The sequence below is a fragment of the Eleutherodactylus coqui genome, chromosome 1 (assembly GCF_035609145.1).
Source record: "Eleutherodactylus coqui strain aEleCoq1 chromosome 1, aEleCoq1.hap1, whole genome shotgun sequence".
In the NCBI taxonomy this organism is placed as follows: Eukaryota; Metazoa; Chordata; class Amphibia; order Anura; family Eleutherodactylidae; genus Eleutherodactylus; species Eleutherodactylus coqui.
In genome coordinates this window covers 129,104,249-129,121,923 of record NC_089837.1, presented here as the reverse complement: position 1 = coordinate 129,121,923, position 17,675 = coordinate 129,104,249, and the positions used below count along the sequence as shown (strand labels likewise).

The window sequence follows — 17,675 nt, the reverse complement described above, 5'->3', positions numbered from 1 at the left end:
ATTTGTAATACTGTGTTAATAAAGTGTAATAACCCTTTTGCTGTGGCAAACATTTTGATACGTTGGACATACACAAATAAAACGTGTGATATAAAATACCCCAATACCTGGATATTTTATGAAAGTAAATACTTTAAACATTGTAAAAAATGCCACCCAGCATGTAATGCTTATGGGCACCTTCATGCAATTTTACAATAAAGCCTGACATTACGCGAACACTACATACAAATTCATATTTGTGGCTGTAAATGTGACCCAGGCAGCGCCATAGACGCACACCACCTCCTAAATATAAATGTCCAAGATGTGCAGAAGTCATACATGTCACTTCCCCTGCGTGTAGAAGAAGGTGTCTTTCTATAATCACCATAACTAAATACACCAAAAGAAATCTTTTGAATGTAAACTCATATACGTTTGCATTAATTACATAAACAATGTATGTCTATGGCGATAAAAGGGTTAATTGTCACAATATATCAATATAAGGGCTAATTCACCGCGTTGTCCTTGTTGTGTCTGGAAAAAGCAGATGCAAAACAAAGCGGGCCGCAAACAGACGCCTAAATTACATCCCTGCAAACACCCAAATTTCCCTGACACTGTGCTTTATCTATGTGGTGGATAACTGGGGGTGTATGGGGTACCTGATCCTGTGCTTTATCTATGTGGGGGATTACTGCGGAAATATAGGGTACGTGACTCTATGCATTATCTATGTGGGGGATTACCTGGGGATATATGGGATACCTAACGCTGTGCTTTAGCTATGTGGGGAAATTTCCAGATTGTATATACTGATAAGCTTACCTATTGTAGTAATGTCTTCCATTTCGGGATCATAGTCTTCCCAAATAATGGGCGCTCCTTTCACTGTTGCCAGTAAGAGGTTCACAATGAGAATAGTAATAATGCTCATTTTAGCCTGGAGGTGAGTAGCCATGTGTGCTCAGACAAATAGCCTCCCCAAACAAAGTCTCCAACTGATGCGTCACTTAATATCACTAGAGTTTTGATGATGTCATAATAGAAGCCTATGACACAATAGGCCAAAAGAATAGCTAGTGATGTCATAATAGAAACCTATGATATATGAGACCTACAAAACAGCTAAAGTTTCCGTGATGTCATAATTGAGGCCTAAGACTAACATAATAAGGAGCTAGTTTTTCTTAACCCGTTAGTGACCAAGCCTGTTTGCGCCTTAATGGCCAGGCCAAATTTTGGAAATCTGACATGTGTCACTTTAACATAGAATAACCCTGTAAGGGCTTAGTCAGACGGGCGTTTTTTGCCGCGATTTGCGCATGCGCATGCGTCCGGCGATTTTTTAAAACCATTGCTTCGCAATGGTATCGGACACATGAGCGCTTTTTATGCGCTCGTCCGAAAAATTATAGAACAAAAAAATCGCAGATCGCACCTATCTGCGATCTGCGATTCCTGTTCGCTTCTGTATATGCGCTCAATGGGGCCGGCGGCAGCAGCGCCGACCCCATTGAGAACATATAGAAGACAAATCATTCTTCTCTGCCACAGCTGTAACAGCTGTGGCAGAGAAGAACGATGTTTGCCCATTGAATTCAATGGAGCGGCAATACAGCCGCTCCATTGAAAGCAATGGGCTGCCGGCGTGCGCGGGGTTAATTGTCGGGAAGGGGTTAAATATATAAACCCTTCCCTGCAATTCATGCTAAAATGTGTTAAAATAAAAAAAAATTGTATACTCACCTTTCCGCTGCAGCCGGAGTCCAGCCGCGGCCGCTGTCAGTTCTCCTGAACTGCTTCTCGGCACTATTCAGCCGGCGGGGCTTTAAAATCCCCGCCTGCTGAATGATCTGCTCTGATTGGTCACAGCCTGACCAATCAGAGGTCGGTTTCACTCACACACCCATTCATGAATTCATGAATGGGTGAGTGACTGCTGCCTCTCAGCGCTGAGCCAATCAGAGGCAGGTCTGACTCACATCCATTCATGAATTCATGAATGGGTGTGAGTGAGGCATGCCTCTGATTGGCTCAGCGCTGAGCCAATCAGGGGGCAGGTCTGACTCACACCCCCTTCACACCCACTGCAGGACGGCTGCCCGGAGCTGCAGGCAGAAGGTGAGAATGCAATTTTTTTTTATTTTAACACATTTTAGGATGGATTGCAGGTAAGGGCTTATATATTTAAGCCCTTACCGACAATTCATCCCGGGCTCGCCGGCAGCGCATTGCTTTCAATGGAGACGGCTGTATTGCCGTCTCCATTGAATGCAATGCGCTGGACAGCTCCGGCCCGTTTCTAATGAAACGCGGCTAGGAGCAGATTTTCGGGCGATTTGCGGGCGACTTGCGCGCACCGGTCACGCGATTTGCGGATGCGCATCCGTCATGCGATCCGCAAATCGCGGCAAAAAACGCCCGTCTGACTAAGGCCTAAAGGTTTTGCATATCCAAGTGATTCTAACATTGTTTTTTCACCACATATTGTACTTCATTTTGGTGGTAAAATTAACCAATAGAATTTGTGTATATGTATTAAAAGCATCAAAATTGGGAACATTTTGAAAAAAATTGCCATTTTTCACACTTTCATCTGCAATATGTCAAATATGTGCAAACATACTGTACAAGTTTTTGATAAGATATATATTTCCATCTGTTTACTTTATTCTGGAAGGACTTTTGAAAAACTAGTCTTTTTTAACCATTTAGGAGACATACAAATTTAACATTAGTTATTTAAATTTTGAGGAATATTTTGTTTTCCTACAAGCCGAGATTGCAAAGGTTCATAGGTGTCACAGTGATAGATACCCCGACAAATGACCCCATTAAAAAATACACCCCTTAATATATTCACTGAGGGGTTTTAGGAGTATTTTGACCCTACAGTTTTTTTCAGGCATTTTAGAGGAGAAAAAAATAAAATTTCATATATTTGCAAATATGTCATTTTAAAAAACATTTTGTTTCTATAGTGCACATGAAAATGAGTAATTGCACGCAAAATGGATACCACTGTTTGTCCTGTGATCAGAAACATACCCATTGTGGCCTTAATCTTAGATTTGTATAAACAATGGGGCCCAAAACTAGAGGAGCAGCCGGTGGCTTTCAGAACACACATTTTGCTTGAAGGTGTTTTATCCCCCATTGCTCACTCGTAAAGCCATTGAGCAGCCAAAACAGCGGAGAACCCCCACAAATGACCCCATTTGAAAACTAGACCCCATACCGAATTCATCTAGGGGTGTGCTGCATATTTTGATCCCAACGTTTTTGAATGAACCAAAGCAAGCAGAAGGAAAAAATTATGATTTAAATTTTGTTGACAATTGAGTCATTTTAAACGTTTTTTTGTACAGCACACATAGGAATGAAGACTTTCACAACAAAATGGATACACCTGTTTATTCTGTGTTCAGAAACATACCCATTGTGCCCCAATCTACTTTTAGGACACATGACTAGGCCTGCAATGGAGAGAACACCCATTGGCTTTCAGGGCACAACTGAATTAATTCCAGGCCCATTGCTCACTTGTACAGAAAAAATATTGACTCCCTAAAAAGAACCCCCTCCCTTTGTCATTCCCTAAATCTTAGATAAAAGTAATAATGACAACTTTGTGGTATGTCTCAAAACAGGGGTAATTACAGAGGCCTGGTTGGGATGGGCACATGGGGCTAAAAAACAGGGTATCCCTCCTCTTTCCATGCTTGCTGCAAACCTGACACTTTTTTGTTTTTTCTTTCTTAACCTCAGTGGCAGGGATGGGGTGTAAAAAGTGGCGCTCTGTGAGGCTTCGTAAGCTAGCTGAGGTGCGACAGTCTCAAACAGAAGGCACTCAAAAAGCTACTCCTAGAACTGCAGTAAGGCAAGCGTTCTTTTTGTAAATTACATTGGTATTACAGGTAGCGATCTAAATAATGCCGGGCTCACACGGCCATATAAGGAATCTACTTGCGGAGGTCAGGGGTAGATTCCAGCTGTGAGCCCGGCCGTGGCCCTGCATACGGCCAAGTAATGTACTGTTCTTGACCATGTATTCATGTAGGCGATCATGTGCAGTACACCTTTTTTAGTTTATTTACATTTCCTGCACCATCGCTTAGTGATGATGCGGATACCTGCAGCCTGTATGTAATGTAATTGCTTATGGGTATGTCCGTGACCATAGAGCACAATGGGCTCTACGTCGCGAATATCTGCAGTAAAATAGAACATGATGTTCTGTTTTCTATGCGTGCATTACGTAATTCCGACCCGCTAATGTGAGCAGAATTGTGTATTCGAATGCATTTAATTGATTTGCGTATTACCGCAGATCAAACACTTGGGGAATCTGCAATTCCTATCCGGTAATTTGATACTGGCCTAAGGTTGATCGCTAACTTGTTACACCTATGGATAATGGTGATCATGTGACTGGGGACCGCTTAATGAAGCTTCCGGTCACTGCTCCAGGCTCTCAGCTACCTTCGGTAGCCAGAAGCAAGGGGATTAAAAATTTCCCCGGCCCTACGTGGCTTCTGTGCATGTGTCTGTCATTTTGTTGGTGGGCGCAGAAGCCGGGGAAGTTCTTCTCTAAGATTTTAAGTATATCCCATACATGTTATTAGTTGGTTAAATCTATGCACAAAATAAGCCAATGGAATCTATAGTATTCATCAAGTTCGAATTCCTTTATTAGGATCGCCTATATATTAAAAAAAGACATGTGGAATATGCGCATTGAACAGACTAGTTGGCTGATACAATGTTCCAACTCTTTTTCGTGAGATATGGACATGTACTAAGAGGTGACATCTAAGGATGCCCAAATGATATAGTCCGAAAATTTTGTCGCATTTAGTTTTAACAAAAAGTCACTCGTGTCTTTGATATGCGAGCTGCCCATAATTGAAAATTCATGTAATAAGCCCAAGCTATAGTTAATAAAAAAAAGTCAACTTAAATAGGGTACAGACAGCTATACATTAAAAAAAGCTAATTTTTGTTCCAAAAGACTTAAAGGGGTTGTCCCGCGGCAGCAAGTGGGTCTATACACTTCTGTATGGCCATGTTAATGCACTTTGTAATGTACATTGTGCATTAATTATGAGCCATACAGAAGTTATCAGAAATTTTTCACTTACCTGTTCCGTTGCTAGCGTCCTCGTTTCCATGGAGCCGTCTAATTTTCAGCGTCTAATCGCCAAATTAGATGCGCTTGCGCAGTCCGGGTCTTCTTCTTTTCTCAATGGGGCTCCGTGTAGCTCCGTGTAGCTCCGCCCCGTCACGTGCCGATTTCAGTAAATCAGGAGGCTGGAATCGGCAATGGACCGCACAGAAGCCCTGCGGTCCACCGAGGGAGAAGATCCCGGCGGCCATCTTCAGCAGGTAAGTAAGAAGTCACCGGAGTGCGGGGATTCAGGTAAGCGCTGTCCGGTGTTCTTGTTTAACCCCTGCATCGGGGTTGTCTCGTGCCGAACGGGGGGGCTGTTGAAAAAAAAAAAAACCCTGTTTCGGCCCGGGACAACCCCTTTAATACAAGACCCTGTCTTATTTTCGGGGGAATTAGGGTAGCACCAATCTATTTTGAATTGCTGTACATACATGGAGTTTATAAGTATGCAATCAGTGCTTGTTCCTGTAGTTAGCACCGCTGTCTTGCTATAGTTTGAAGAAAACTCATACAAACACAGAGAACATACAGTTTTGCAAAAATGTTCTGAGAGGGCAGTACATTTTATCAGCAATTGCCTTTATGGAGATTTTGGTGGGTACAACAGATCATTTAATGTGTATGATGGCCTTCCAACTGCAGTCGTTGGGGAGATAAAGATCAGGTAGTTACTGTAATCTATGTACATCACTGCTATAAACAGAATATATTGCCACTATGTAACTCATATAAAATACATAAATAGTAGAGATGAGCGAGCACCAAAATGCTCGGGTGCTCGTTACTCGGGACGAAAATTTCGCAATGCTCGAGGGTTCGTTTCGAGTAACGAACCCCATGGAAGTCAATGGGCGACTCGAGCATTTTTGTATTTCGCCGATGCTCGCTAAGGTTTCCATTTGCGAAAATCTGGGCAATTCAAGAAAGTGATGGGAACGACACAGCAACGGATAGGGCAGGCGAGGGGCTACATGTTGGGCTGCATCTCAAGTTCCCAGGTCCCACTATTAAGCCACAATAGCGGCAACAACTTTTACTTCTGAAAAGCCCTCATTAGCAATGCATACCTTAGCTAAGCACCACACTACCTCCAACAAAGCACAATCACTGCCTGCATGACACTCCGCTGCCACTTCTCCTGGGTTACATGCTGCCCAACCCCCCCCCCCCCTGCACGACCCAGTGTCCACAGCGCACACCAAAGTGTCCCTGCGCAGCCTTCAGCAGAGCTAACGTCAGATTAAATGCAGGTGGGCTTCGGCCCCAACCTGACCGGGGTTTTTAATTCATAGACACAGGCAGGTACAACTCCCTATTGTGAAGTCCCTGTGGACCCACAGCATGGGTGGGTGCCAGGAAGCCACCGGCGGTACATAAATATATCCCATTGCAGTGCCCATCACAGCTGAGGTTATGTCATGTTTAATGCAGGTGGGCTTCGGCCCACACTGGTTGCCCCAGTCAGACTGGGGTTCTTTAGAAGTGGACACATGCAGTTACAACTCCGTGTGGACCGACAGCCTGGGTGGGGGCCAGGAAGCCACCGGCGGTACATAAATATATCCCATTGCAGTGCCCATCACAGCTGAGGTAATTTCATGTTTAATGCAGGTGGGCTTCGGCCCACACTGCACGCCCCAGTCAGACTGGGGTTCTTTAGAAGTGGACACATGCAGTTACAACTCTGTGTGGACCGACAGCATGGGTGGGTGCCAGGAAGCCACCGCCGGTACATAAATATATCCCATTGCAGTGCCCATCACAGCTGAGGTAATGTCATGTTTAATGCAGGTGGGCTTCGGCCCGCACTGCATGCCCCAGTCAGACTGGGGTTCTTTAGAAGTGCACACATGCAGTTACAACTTCGTGTGGACCGACAGCATGGGTGGCTCCCTGGAACCCACCGGCGGTATATAAATATATCCCATTGCAGTGCCTAGCACAGCTGATGTAACGTCAGCTGTAATGCAGGTGGGCAAAAAATTAATTGGATTACACTGTAGGCGAGGGCCCCAAAAAATTGGTGTACCAACAGTACTAATGTACCTCAGAAAAATTGCCCATGCCCAACCAAGAGGGCAGGTGAAACCCATTAATCGCTTTGTTTAATGTGGCTTAATTTGAAACTAGGCCTGGAGGCAGCCCAGTAAAAATAAAAATTGGTTCAGGTGCAAGTTTCAACGCTTCCATGAGCATTGAAACGTATAAAAATTGTTTACAAAAATTATATGACTGAGCCTTGTGGGCCTAAGAAAAATTGCCCGTTCGGCGTGATTACGTGAGGTTTCAGGAGGAGGAGCAGGAGGAGGAGGATGAATATAATACACAGATTGATGAAGCTAAAAGGTCCCCGTTTTTTATGGTGATAGAGAATGATTCTTCCATCCACGGGTGCAGCCTACGTATTGTTTAGGTACCGCTGCTGTCCGCTGGTGGAGAAGAGAAGTCTGGGGAAATCCAGGCTTTGTTCATCTTTATGAGTGTAAGCCTGTCGGCACTGTCGGTTGACAGGCGGGTACGCTTATCCGTGATGATTCCCCCAGCCGCACTAAACAACCTCTCTGACAAGACGCTAGCCGCAGGACAAGCAAGCACCTCCGGGAGCCGGCGCACCTTTCCGAGCAGGTCTGACAAGCGTGGGTAGCTTTTCAGAAAGCGCTGAACCACCAAATTAAAGACGTGGGCCAGGCATGGCACGTGCGTGAGGCTACCGAGCTGCAAAGCCGCCACCAAGTTACGGCCGTTGTCACATACGACCATGCCCGGTTGGAGGCTCAGCGGCGAAAGCCAGCGGTTGGTCTGCTCTGTCAGACCCTGCAGCAGTTTGTGGGCCGTGTGCCTCTTCTCTCCTAAGCTGAGTAGTTTCAGCACGGCCTGCTGACGCTTGGCCACCGCTGTGCTGCCACGCCGCACGACAACGACTGCTGGCGACGTGCTGCTGCTGACACATCTTGATTACGAGACAGAGGTTGCGTAGGAGGAGGGTGGTTTAGTGGAGGAAGCATACACCGCCGCAGATACCAGCACCGAGCTGGGGCCCGCAATTCTGGGGGTGGGTAGGACGTGAGCGGTCCCAGGCTCTGACGCGGTCCCAGCCTCCACTAAATTCACCCAATGTGCCGTCAGTGAGATATAGTGGCCCTGCCCGCCTGTGCTTGTCTACGTATCCGTTGTTAAGTGGACCTTGGCAGTAACCGCGTTGGTGAGGGTGCGTACAATGTTGCAGGAGACGTGGTTGTGCAGGGCTGGGGCGGCACATCGGTAAAAGTAGTGGTGACTGGGAACCGAGTAGCGCGGGGCCGCCGCCACCATCATGTTTTTGAAAGCCTCCGTTTCCACAAGCCTATACGGCAGCATCTCCAGGCTGATCAATTTGGCTATGTGCACGTTTAACGCTTGAGTGTGCGGGTGCGTGGCAGCGTACTTGCGCTTGCGCTCAAACACTTGCGCTAGCCACAGCTGAACGGTGCGCTGAGAGACATTGGTGGATGAGGCCGAGGACAGCGGAGGTGAGGGTGTGGGCGCACGCCGGGAGACGGTCGTGCCTGTGTCCTGAGAGGGGGGTTGGATCTCAGTGGCAGGTTGGGGCACAGGGGGAGAGGCAGTGGTGCAAACTGGAGGCGATGAACAGCCTTCGTCCCACCTTGTGGGGTGCTTGGCCATCATATGTCTGCGCATGCTGGTGGTGGTGAGGCTGGTGCTGGTGGCTCCACGGCTGATCTTGGCGCGACAAACCTTGCACACCACAGTTCGTCAGTCGTCTGCACTCTCAGTGAAAAACTGCCAGACCTTTCAGCACCTCGGCCTCTGCAGGTTGGCATGGCGCGAGGGGGCGCTTTGGGAAACAGTTGGTGGATTATTCGGTCTGGCCCTGCCTCTACCCCTGGCCACCGCACTGCCTCTTCCAACCTGCCCTGCTGCTGCACTTGCCTCCCCCTCTGAAGACCTGTCCTCAGTAGGCGTAGCAAACCAGGTGGGGTCAGTCACCTCATCGTCCTGCTGCTCTTCCTCAGATTCCTCTGTGCGCTCCTCCCTCGGACTTACTCCAATTACTACTACCTGAGTGATAGACAACTGTGTCTCATCGTCATCGTCCTCCTCACCCACTGAAAGCTCTTGAGACAGTTGCCGGAAGTCCCCAGCCTCATCCCCCGGACCCCGGGAACTTTCCAAAGGTTGGGCATCGGTCACGACAAACTCCTCCGGTGGGAGAGGAACCATTGCTGGCCATTCTGGGCAGGGGCCCGGGAACAGTTCCTGGGAGTCTGCCTGCTCCTCAGAATGTGTCATTGTAATGGAGTGAGGAGGCTGGGAGGAAGGAGGAGCAGCAGCCAGAGGATTCAGAGTTGCAGCAGTGGACGGCGCAGAACTCTGGGTGGTCGATAGATTGCTGGATGCACTTTCTGCCATCCACGACAAGACCTGCTCACACTGGTCATTTTCTAATAAAGGTCTACCGCGTGGACCCATTAATTGTGAGATGAATGTGGGGACGCCAGAAACGTGCCTCTCTCCTAATCCAGCAGCAGTCGGCTGCGATACACCAGGATCAGGGGCTCGGCCTGTGACCACACCCTGACTTGGGCCTCCGCGTCCTCGGCCGCGTCCACGTCCTCTAGGCCTACCCCTACCCTTCAGCATGGTGTATTACCAGTAGTGCAGAAACAGAACGCTGTAATTAAATGTGCCGCTTATTGGCCTGTGGTTGGAGGCTGACTTCGCTTACGGAACGCACAGCAGAGGCAGGAAAGAATTTTGCGCAAGCCTGCTGTAACACTTAGCTGGCTGCGTATGAATTAGGACAACTACCCCCAGCAGAGACCCAGTACACTTGTGGACAGGAATACAGCGGTGATGTAAGAGGCAACACAGAGGCAGGAAAGAATTTTGCGCAATCCTGCTGTAACACTTAGCTGGCTGTGTATGAATTAGGACAACTACCCCCAGCAGAGACCCAGTACACTTGTGGACAGGAATACAGTGGTGATGTAAGAGGCAACACAGAGGCAGGAAAGAATTTTGCGCAAGCCTGCTGTAACACTTAGCTGGCTGCGTATGAATTAGGACAATTACCCCCAGCAGAGACCCAGTACACTGAGGACGGTCACAGGCAGCCCAAATAGATATTTTTCCCAAATGTTTTTGGAAAGGCCCACTGCCCATATACACTAAATATGTCTTCTGTCCCTGCCTCACCACTACTGGCCCTGGACAATGTAAAATTACTGCAGGATGCAATGCTCTGCACGGCCGATATACAAAAAAAAAATGTGCAACACTGCAAAAAGCAGCCTCCACACTACTGCACACGGTTAGATGTGGCCCTAAGAAGGACCGTTGGGGTTCTTGAAGCCTAAAATAACTCCTAACGCTCTCCCTATAGCAGCTCCGGCACCAGCAGCACTGTCCCTGATCTCTGTCAGAATGCATCTGTGGCGAGCCGCGGGAGGGGCCGATTTATATACTCGGGTGACACCTGATCTCGCCAGCCACTCACTGCAGGGGGGTGGTATAGGGCTTGAACGTCGCAGGGGGAAGTTGTAATGCCTTCCCTGTCTTTCTATTGGCCAGAAAAGCGCGCTAACGTCTCAGAGATGAAAGTGAAAGTAACTCGAACATCGCGTGGTACTCGTCTCGAGTAACGAGCATCTCGAACACGCTAATACTCGAACGAGTATCAAGCTCGGACGAGTATGTTTGCTCATCTCTAATGAAAATCCATGTTTCTTCCTCCCATAGGAAATAAGGGGGATCCTGGAACAGAATTGCCCAAAAATAGGACATGCAATGATTTTCTGATCTCACACTGTCTGTGCAAGCAAAAAATTGCTCATGTAAATGAATCCATTAAAAATAAATGGGTTGTTTTCTCATGGAATTTCTGTCCATATCGCAATTGGATGGAACCTGCACAGTAACATTTTGTATAGATGCAGCATGATACAAGGATACATGAGCAGGTAAAAACACCACTTCCCAGCAGCAAGCAGAACAGGCAAAGTGCTACATGGGGGGGAGGGGGGCACAGGTGCAAAATACTGATGAGCAAGCACTCACACACCTACCATACACTCATAGATTAGGCTTGTATAGGGTGCCAGTTACAGAGATAAGTGTAGCGCATCATGCTGGCTTTTGGTCTATCAATTTTAGGGAAAAAATGCATAAGTCGTAAAGATGAAGGTTTCAAATGTTTTTATTTAAACCTTAATATATAAGATTTAATATGAAGCTGTAATATATGTTTTGTTCAGTGGTGTTAGACAAGGAATTGTTGGTAATCGGTGCCAGATCATGGAAGTTGAGGTCCACAAGAAGTGTAATATGGTGGTCAAATTCTTCCACAAAACAAGCACTTTGGGTACTATTGTATCTTGTCGACACCGGAGACATAATACAATAGTACCAGCACTTTGTTGGATCACTGAAGTTGAAGTTCACAACAGGTGTAATATGGTGATCAGATGTTTCCACAAGCACTTTCTGGGACCACTGAAGCTGAGGAACACAACAGGTGTAATATGGTGGTCAAATGCTTCCAGAAGCACTTTGTTGGATCACTGAAGATGAAGTCCACAACAGATGTAATATGGTGGTCAGATGTTTCCGCATGCATTTTGTTGGATCATTGAAGTTGAAGTCCACAGCCAATGTAATATGATGGTCAGATGCTTCCAAGAGCACTTTGATGGATCACCGAAGCTGAGGTCCACAATAGGTGTAATATAGTGGTCAGATACATCCAAGAACACTTTTTGGATCACTGAAGTTGAAGTCCACAACAGGTGTAATATGGTGGTCAGATGTTTCCACAAGCACTTTCTGGGACCACTGAAGCTGAGGAACACAAGTGTAATATGGTGGTCAAATGCTTCCAGAAGCACTTTGTTGGATCACTGAAGCTAAGGAACACAACAGGTGTAATATGGTGGTCAGATGCTTCCACAAGCACTTTGTTGGATCAATATAAAGTTGAGGTTCACACAATAGATGTAATACAGTTGTCTGATGATGTTTTTATCTAATGAGAAAAACAAAATTGATTAAGGAATTAATGAAAAGTTCCATATAACATAATTATGTTAAAATAATACTGGAGTCATTAAATGTATTTAAATATACGATAACTGAAGATGATTATGCATATAGGATATTCTATATATAGTCATATCAATAAAACTGTGTATTGCTGGCATGGGTTGTGGGGTTGGACCGTTACCAAACAAAACATTGATGCTCTATCCTAAAAATGTTCTACACTTTGGACAATCCCTACTTATCTCTTGACAATAAGCGGATCACAAAATTGCCCCTACTGGAACCCCAGGTTCCCACATCTGCTTTAAGGCCATTCCATTAATATAATGATCCTAACATCTAAGAGCTTTTTGGGTGCCATTTTGTTTATTTACATGCTTTTTAATATGTTTTCTTTTTTCTGGTATTTTTCATGTCCAACAGAGAAGCAGAGCGACAGCCGACTTGTGATCGTCCTTATGGAAAAATTACACAGTATGAAAAATACATACTGAAAATAACAACCAAATAAAGCTGATGTCAGATTGTACGTTTTCTAGGATGTTCATAGTGTGTTGGGACAATAGTGAATGTCTTCACTGATAGATCCGATGATGTCTGCCGGCAATACAGCGTTGATATGAGTAAACCTGTTCTGATGGTGTGAGGTGATTCGATAAAGTCTGTCAGCTGTAACACTAATGTCATAAGCTCGGTACAATAAGAATCACCTACACCATAAGAATAGGTACAGTATATGAAACTAATATAATAACCACTATACAACCGTAAATGAGTACCTACCATGTGAAGGAAGCATAGAGGCATTAGCAATGATGGATGTTATGAGATGTTGAAAAGAAGGCTGGCAGATGTCAAAGCCGCCTCCTTCTTTGGCCTCTCCCAGATGTTTTTCCGCCGTAGGATCTTATTTCGGCGTGTACAGCTGCTCGCGACCGAGGGCAATGCAGCACTCACAGTCGTGACCCAGGTCTGATGGTGGGGGCTCACCTGTAAAACCAATGTCATAAACTGAGTACAATAGGAATCACCTACACGATAAGGATAGGTACAGTAGATGAAACTAGAATGATAACTAATGTACAACCATAAATGAGAACTTACGAACTGAAGGTAGAACAGAGGCTTTAGCCATGCCTGATGCTGTGAGCTGTTTGGAGGAAGGCTGGCTGATCCCATAGCCGCCTACTTTTTTGGCCTCTCCCAGATGTTCCCCAGCTGTAGTTTGATTTTCTGGGGTGTACAGCTCTTCATGACCACGGGCAATACAGCACTGACATCCGTGATCCGGGCCTGATGGTATGGTGCGAGCAGATAAAGGTTTGTCACCTGTGAAACCAATGTTATAAGCTAAGTACAACAGAAATCGCCTACATGATTTGAATAGGTATAGTATATGCAACTGAAATGATAACCACTGTAGAACATAAATGAGAACTTACTACGTGAAGTATGGTTAGAGGAGCCATAAGCTATGATGGCTGCCATGAGTTGTTGGAATGACGAGTGGCAGATATCATAGCTGCCTGGTTTTTTGGCCTCTTCATGGTGTTCCTCAGGTTTCATGATGTTCATGGCCTTTTTAGGACTTTCTTCAGGCATGGTGACTTTAATCTCATCAGGTTCTGTAATATAGACATATTGGATGTTTCTACAGTTTCGAAGTACAGATCATACATTGCGTGTATGTGGAGTTGAATATACAACGCCACTAAGAAACAGAGCAGTGAATTAAAAAAAAAAACTTCTCACACTGCATATAACAGCGAGAGCCGGCTCACAGAGCAGTAATGTGCAGTGTTTTATGCATACCACCGTGTGAATGAGCCCTAAGTATTACAGTGCATCGTACAAGCTATGAAGAGATCACATGTTCAAATCCCACTACAGGGCTAAAATAAATTTTAAGCTTTTTTTTCAATACATTTAATAAGAAAAAATATATATATATACATATATATAATATATTTACATTTTTAAATCTAATAAAACATAATAATTCTATATAAATTTGGTATCGCCATAAAAGTACTAAATTGTTGTGATTGTAATCTCCTACAACATGAATATAGTGTAATAAATTAAAATTTATAGCTGTATTTCAGTTGTTTGAAGTCTATATATCACTTGGTATATTATATTTACCGTCAATATGGTCGTCAGCCTTGGTGATGTTTATCTTGGCCTTTTTAGGTGTTTCTTCAGGCATGGTGACTTTTATCTCATCAGGATCTGTAATACAGACATATTGGATGTTACTACAGTTTCAGAGTAGAGATTATACATTGCGTGTATGCAGCATTTAACAGATTAGTGAAATTAAAAAAAGGAAACTTGTCACACTGTACATAACAGCTTGCGTGAGATACGCTATCATGTGCAGTGCACAATCACTGCCCTATGCAGCCATAGCCATCTCACAGAGCAGGAAAATGTGGTGTTTTATGCATACCACCATGTGAATGAGCTCTAAGTATTACAGTGCATCATACAAGCTATGAAGAGATCACGTGTTCAAATCCCACTACAGGGCTAAAACAAATATTAAGCTTTTTTCAACAAATTTAAAAAAATATAAATATATATATATATTACATTTTTAAATCTAATAAAAAAATAATAAATTCGATATCGCCATAAAGGTACTAAATCGTGATTAAAAATTTAAAAAAAAAAAATATATATATATATATATATTCATTTTTCAAGCTAGTAAAACATAACAAATTCTACAAAAAATTGATATCGCCATAAAAGTACTAAATCACTATTATTGTAATCTCCTACAACATACATATAGTATTAGATTACAATTTATAGACATATTTCAGTTCTTCAAATATTTACCGTCAGTATGGTCGGCTCTCTGATTGGTCGTCTCTCTGGTCATTGTCTCTTTGGTGTTCTTTCTATGAAGGTTATTGTAAAGAAGATAAAATTGTAGGTTAGTGTATTGGCACATTAGTTTTGCAGCATATAGTAAAACATCAGAAGCCATATGCATAAAACAAAGGTGGGTGTAACGCCTAGATTTCTGGCAGACTGGAAAGTCACCTGGTTGGCAGATGAGGGCATCAGCGTTCCTTTTTGTCTAAGTTCATATATATTAGGCTACAGATTAGAGATGAGCGAACACGTTCGGCCCCGCCCCTTTTTCGCCCGAACACCGAACTTTGCGAACACCTCGGTGTTCGGGCGAAAAAGTTCGGGGGCCGCCGTGGCAGCGCGGGGGGGTGCGGCGGGGAGTGGGGGGGAGAGGGAGAGAGAGAGGGCTCCCCCCTGTTCCCCGCTACTGCCGCCCGCGCCGCCGCGCATCTCCCCGCCCCCCGGCGGCACCCGGACACTTACGCGCGAACCCTGCAGTGTTCGCTAAAGCCGGTGTCCGGGTGCGGATGTGTCCGTAACGGACACGTTCGCTCATCTCTACTACAGATATATTCTTCATTATCTTGACTTTCATGGCAGTTTGGCCATTATTATAGTATGTCTACACTATTTGCATAGCGTGGCAGTCAATACACTGTAACAGGCCATGTAATAGCGTACAGTGCCAAAAGAACATTTGGCATATTAAACAAATAGTTGTGGCACATTGGACATTCATTTGGCACTGAATATACAGTATCACTATGTTATATGATGTGTATACACTACATTTAGCAGATATGCTAAATGCATCTATAGGGCCCCATTTCCCCTTTGTATGTGGGGGTATGCCGCTGCCTAAATTTATTCAACTTCTGCAACAAGTTTTGACTTTACTTTTGATGTTGAGACACTGAAACAGTATACTTTTATCTTATAAAGGGATCCTATGAGCAGCACAATGTATACATAAGTGTCAAACATAAAGTCTAAACACAGTGTGAACATGGCCTAAGTCCCCATAAGTTTCTTCATTCAGTATATCCTTCTAGTATAGACTATTATTAGACTATTATCCTTCTAGTATAGACTATTCCTATGGCCTTCAAGTCATTGTGGATCCATTACACTAATACCAATATCAACTCCTGGGAGGCCCACAATGAATCATATTCTTATAAAGAGGTGATCATAACAACATAAAGAATATTAATTATCTAATCCACAATGTGGATGTTGTGAGCGTCACAGTACTAAATGGAGAAAATCAGTGTGTAATGTGTAATACTTACTTATATATGAGACAATAGACGATTCCAAGTATGATCCCTAACAGAAGAACTGTGCCAGTAGTGACTGTGGCCACAGGAAATCCATAATGGGGAATAGCTGGTGTCCCAGGGTCTGGAAGCTGGTAGACGATGGTTTCCAGACTTGGAGTAACTAATAAAAATGGATAAACATAGATAGTATTTAGTGACAACAATTCTGATTTACTAAAAGTTCATTAATCATCACAGCTCTTTATATTACATGAATGTCCAGAAAAGCATTTGTAAAAATTGTGAAAGCATTAAGAAAAAGTTCAGTGCCACAATTTGTCTTCTCAATAGCTTTTCAATGGCCTTTGTCGTGTTAAGATAGCCTGTTGCACCAAGTTATCAGCATTGGGTTAAACTTTGCTACATTTGTAATACTGTGTTAATAAAGTGTAATAACCCTTTTGCTGTGGCAAACATTTTGATACGTTGGACATACACAAATAAAACGTGTGATATAAAATACCCCCATACCTGGATATTTTATGAAAGTAAATACTTTAAACATTGTAAAAAATGCCACCCAGCATGTAATGCTTATGGGCACCTTCATGCAATTTTACAATAAAGCCTGACATTACGTGAACACTACATACAAATTCATATTTGTGGCTGTAAATGTGACCCAGGCAGCGCCATAGACGCACACCACCTCCTAAATATAAATGTCCAAGATGTGCAGAAGTCATACATGTCACTTCCCCTGTGTGTAGAAGAAGGTGTCTTTCTATAATCACCATAACTAAATACACCAAAAGAAATCTTTTGAATGTAAACGCATATACGTTTGCATTAATTACATAAACAATGTATGTCTATGGCGATAAAAGGGTTAATTGTCACAATATATCAATATAAGGGCTAATTCACCGCGTTGTCCTTGTTGTGTCTGGAAAAAGCAGATGCAAAACAAAGCGGGCCGCAAACAGACGCCTAAATTACATCCCTGCAAACACCCAAATTTCCCTGACACTGTGCTTTATCTATGTGGTGGATAACTGGGGGTGTATGGGGTACCTGATCCTGTGCTTTATCTATGTGGGGGATTACTGCGGAAATATAGGGTACGTGACTCTGTGCATTATCTATGTGGGGGATTACCTTGGGATATATGGGATACCTAACGCTGTGCTTTAGCTATGTGGGGAAATTTCCAGATTGTATATACTGATAAGCTTACCTATTGTAGTAATGTCTTCCATTTCGGGATCATAGTCTTCCCAAATAATGGGCGCTCCTTTCACTGTTGCCAGTAAGAGGTTCACAATGAGAATAGTAATAATGCTCATTTTAGC

At 44.2% G+C, this 17,675-nt stretch overlaps 1 protein-coding gene across 1 annotated transcript; it reads right to left on the bottom strand.

Moving 5' to 3' along the window:
• Positions 1–11,986: 11,986 nt before the first annotated feature.
• LOC136610698 (uncharacterized) lies at positions 11,987–15,103 on the bottom strand. The gene is made up of 6 exons (XM_066589908.1): positions 15,044–15,103; positions 14,342–14,428; positions 13,639–13,821; positions 13,301–13,525; positions 12,980–13,186; positions 11,987–12,179 (listed from the first exon to the last, which is right to left on the bottom strand). The coding sequence occupies exons 1-5, from the start codon at positions 15,084–15,086 to the stop codon at positions 13,104–13,106; spliced, it is 621 nt and encodes a 206-aa protein (XP_066446005.1). The 5' UTR covers positions 15,087–15,103; the 3' UTR covers positions 11,987–12,179; positions 12,980–13,103.
• Between the last annotated feature and the right edge of the window lie 2,572 nt (positions 15,104–17,675).

Coding starts and splice junctions, on each gene's coding strand:
- LOC136610698 (XM_066589908.1), bottom strand. CDS start 15,086: ATGACCAGAGAGACGACCAATCAGAGAGCCGACCATACTGACG. Junction 14,429..15,043: donor GAGAGCCGACCATACTGACG/GTAAATATTTGA, acceptor TCTGTATTACAG/ATCCTGATGAGATAAAAGTC. Junction 13,822..14,341: donor GGCTGACGACCATATTGACG/GTAAATATAATA, acceptor TCTATATTACAG/AACCTGATGAGATTAAAGTC.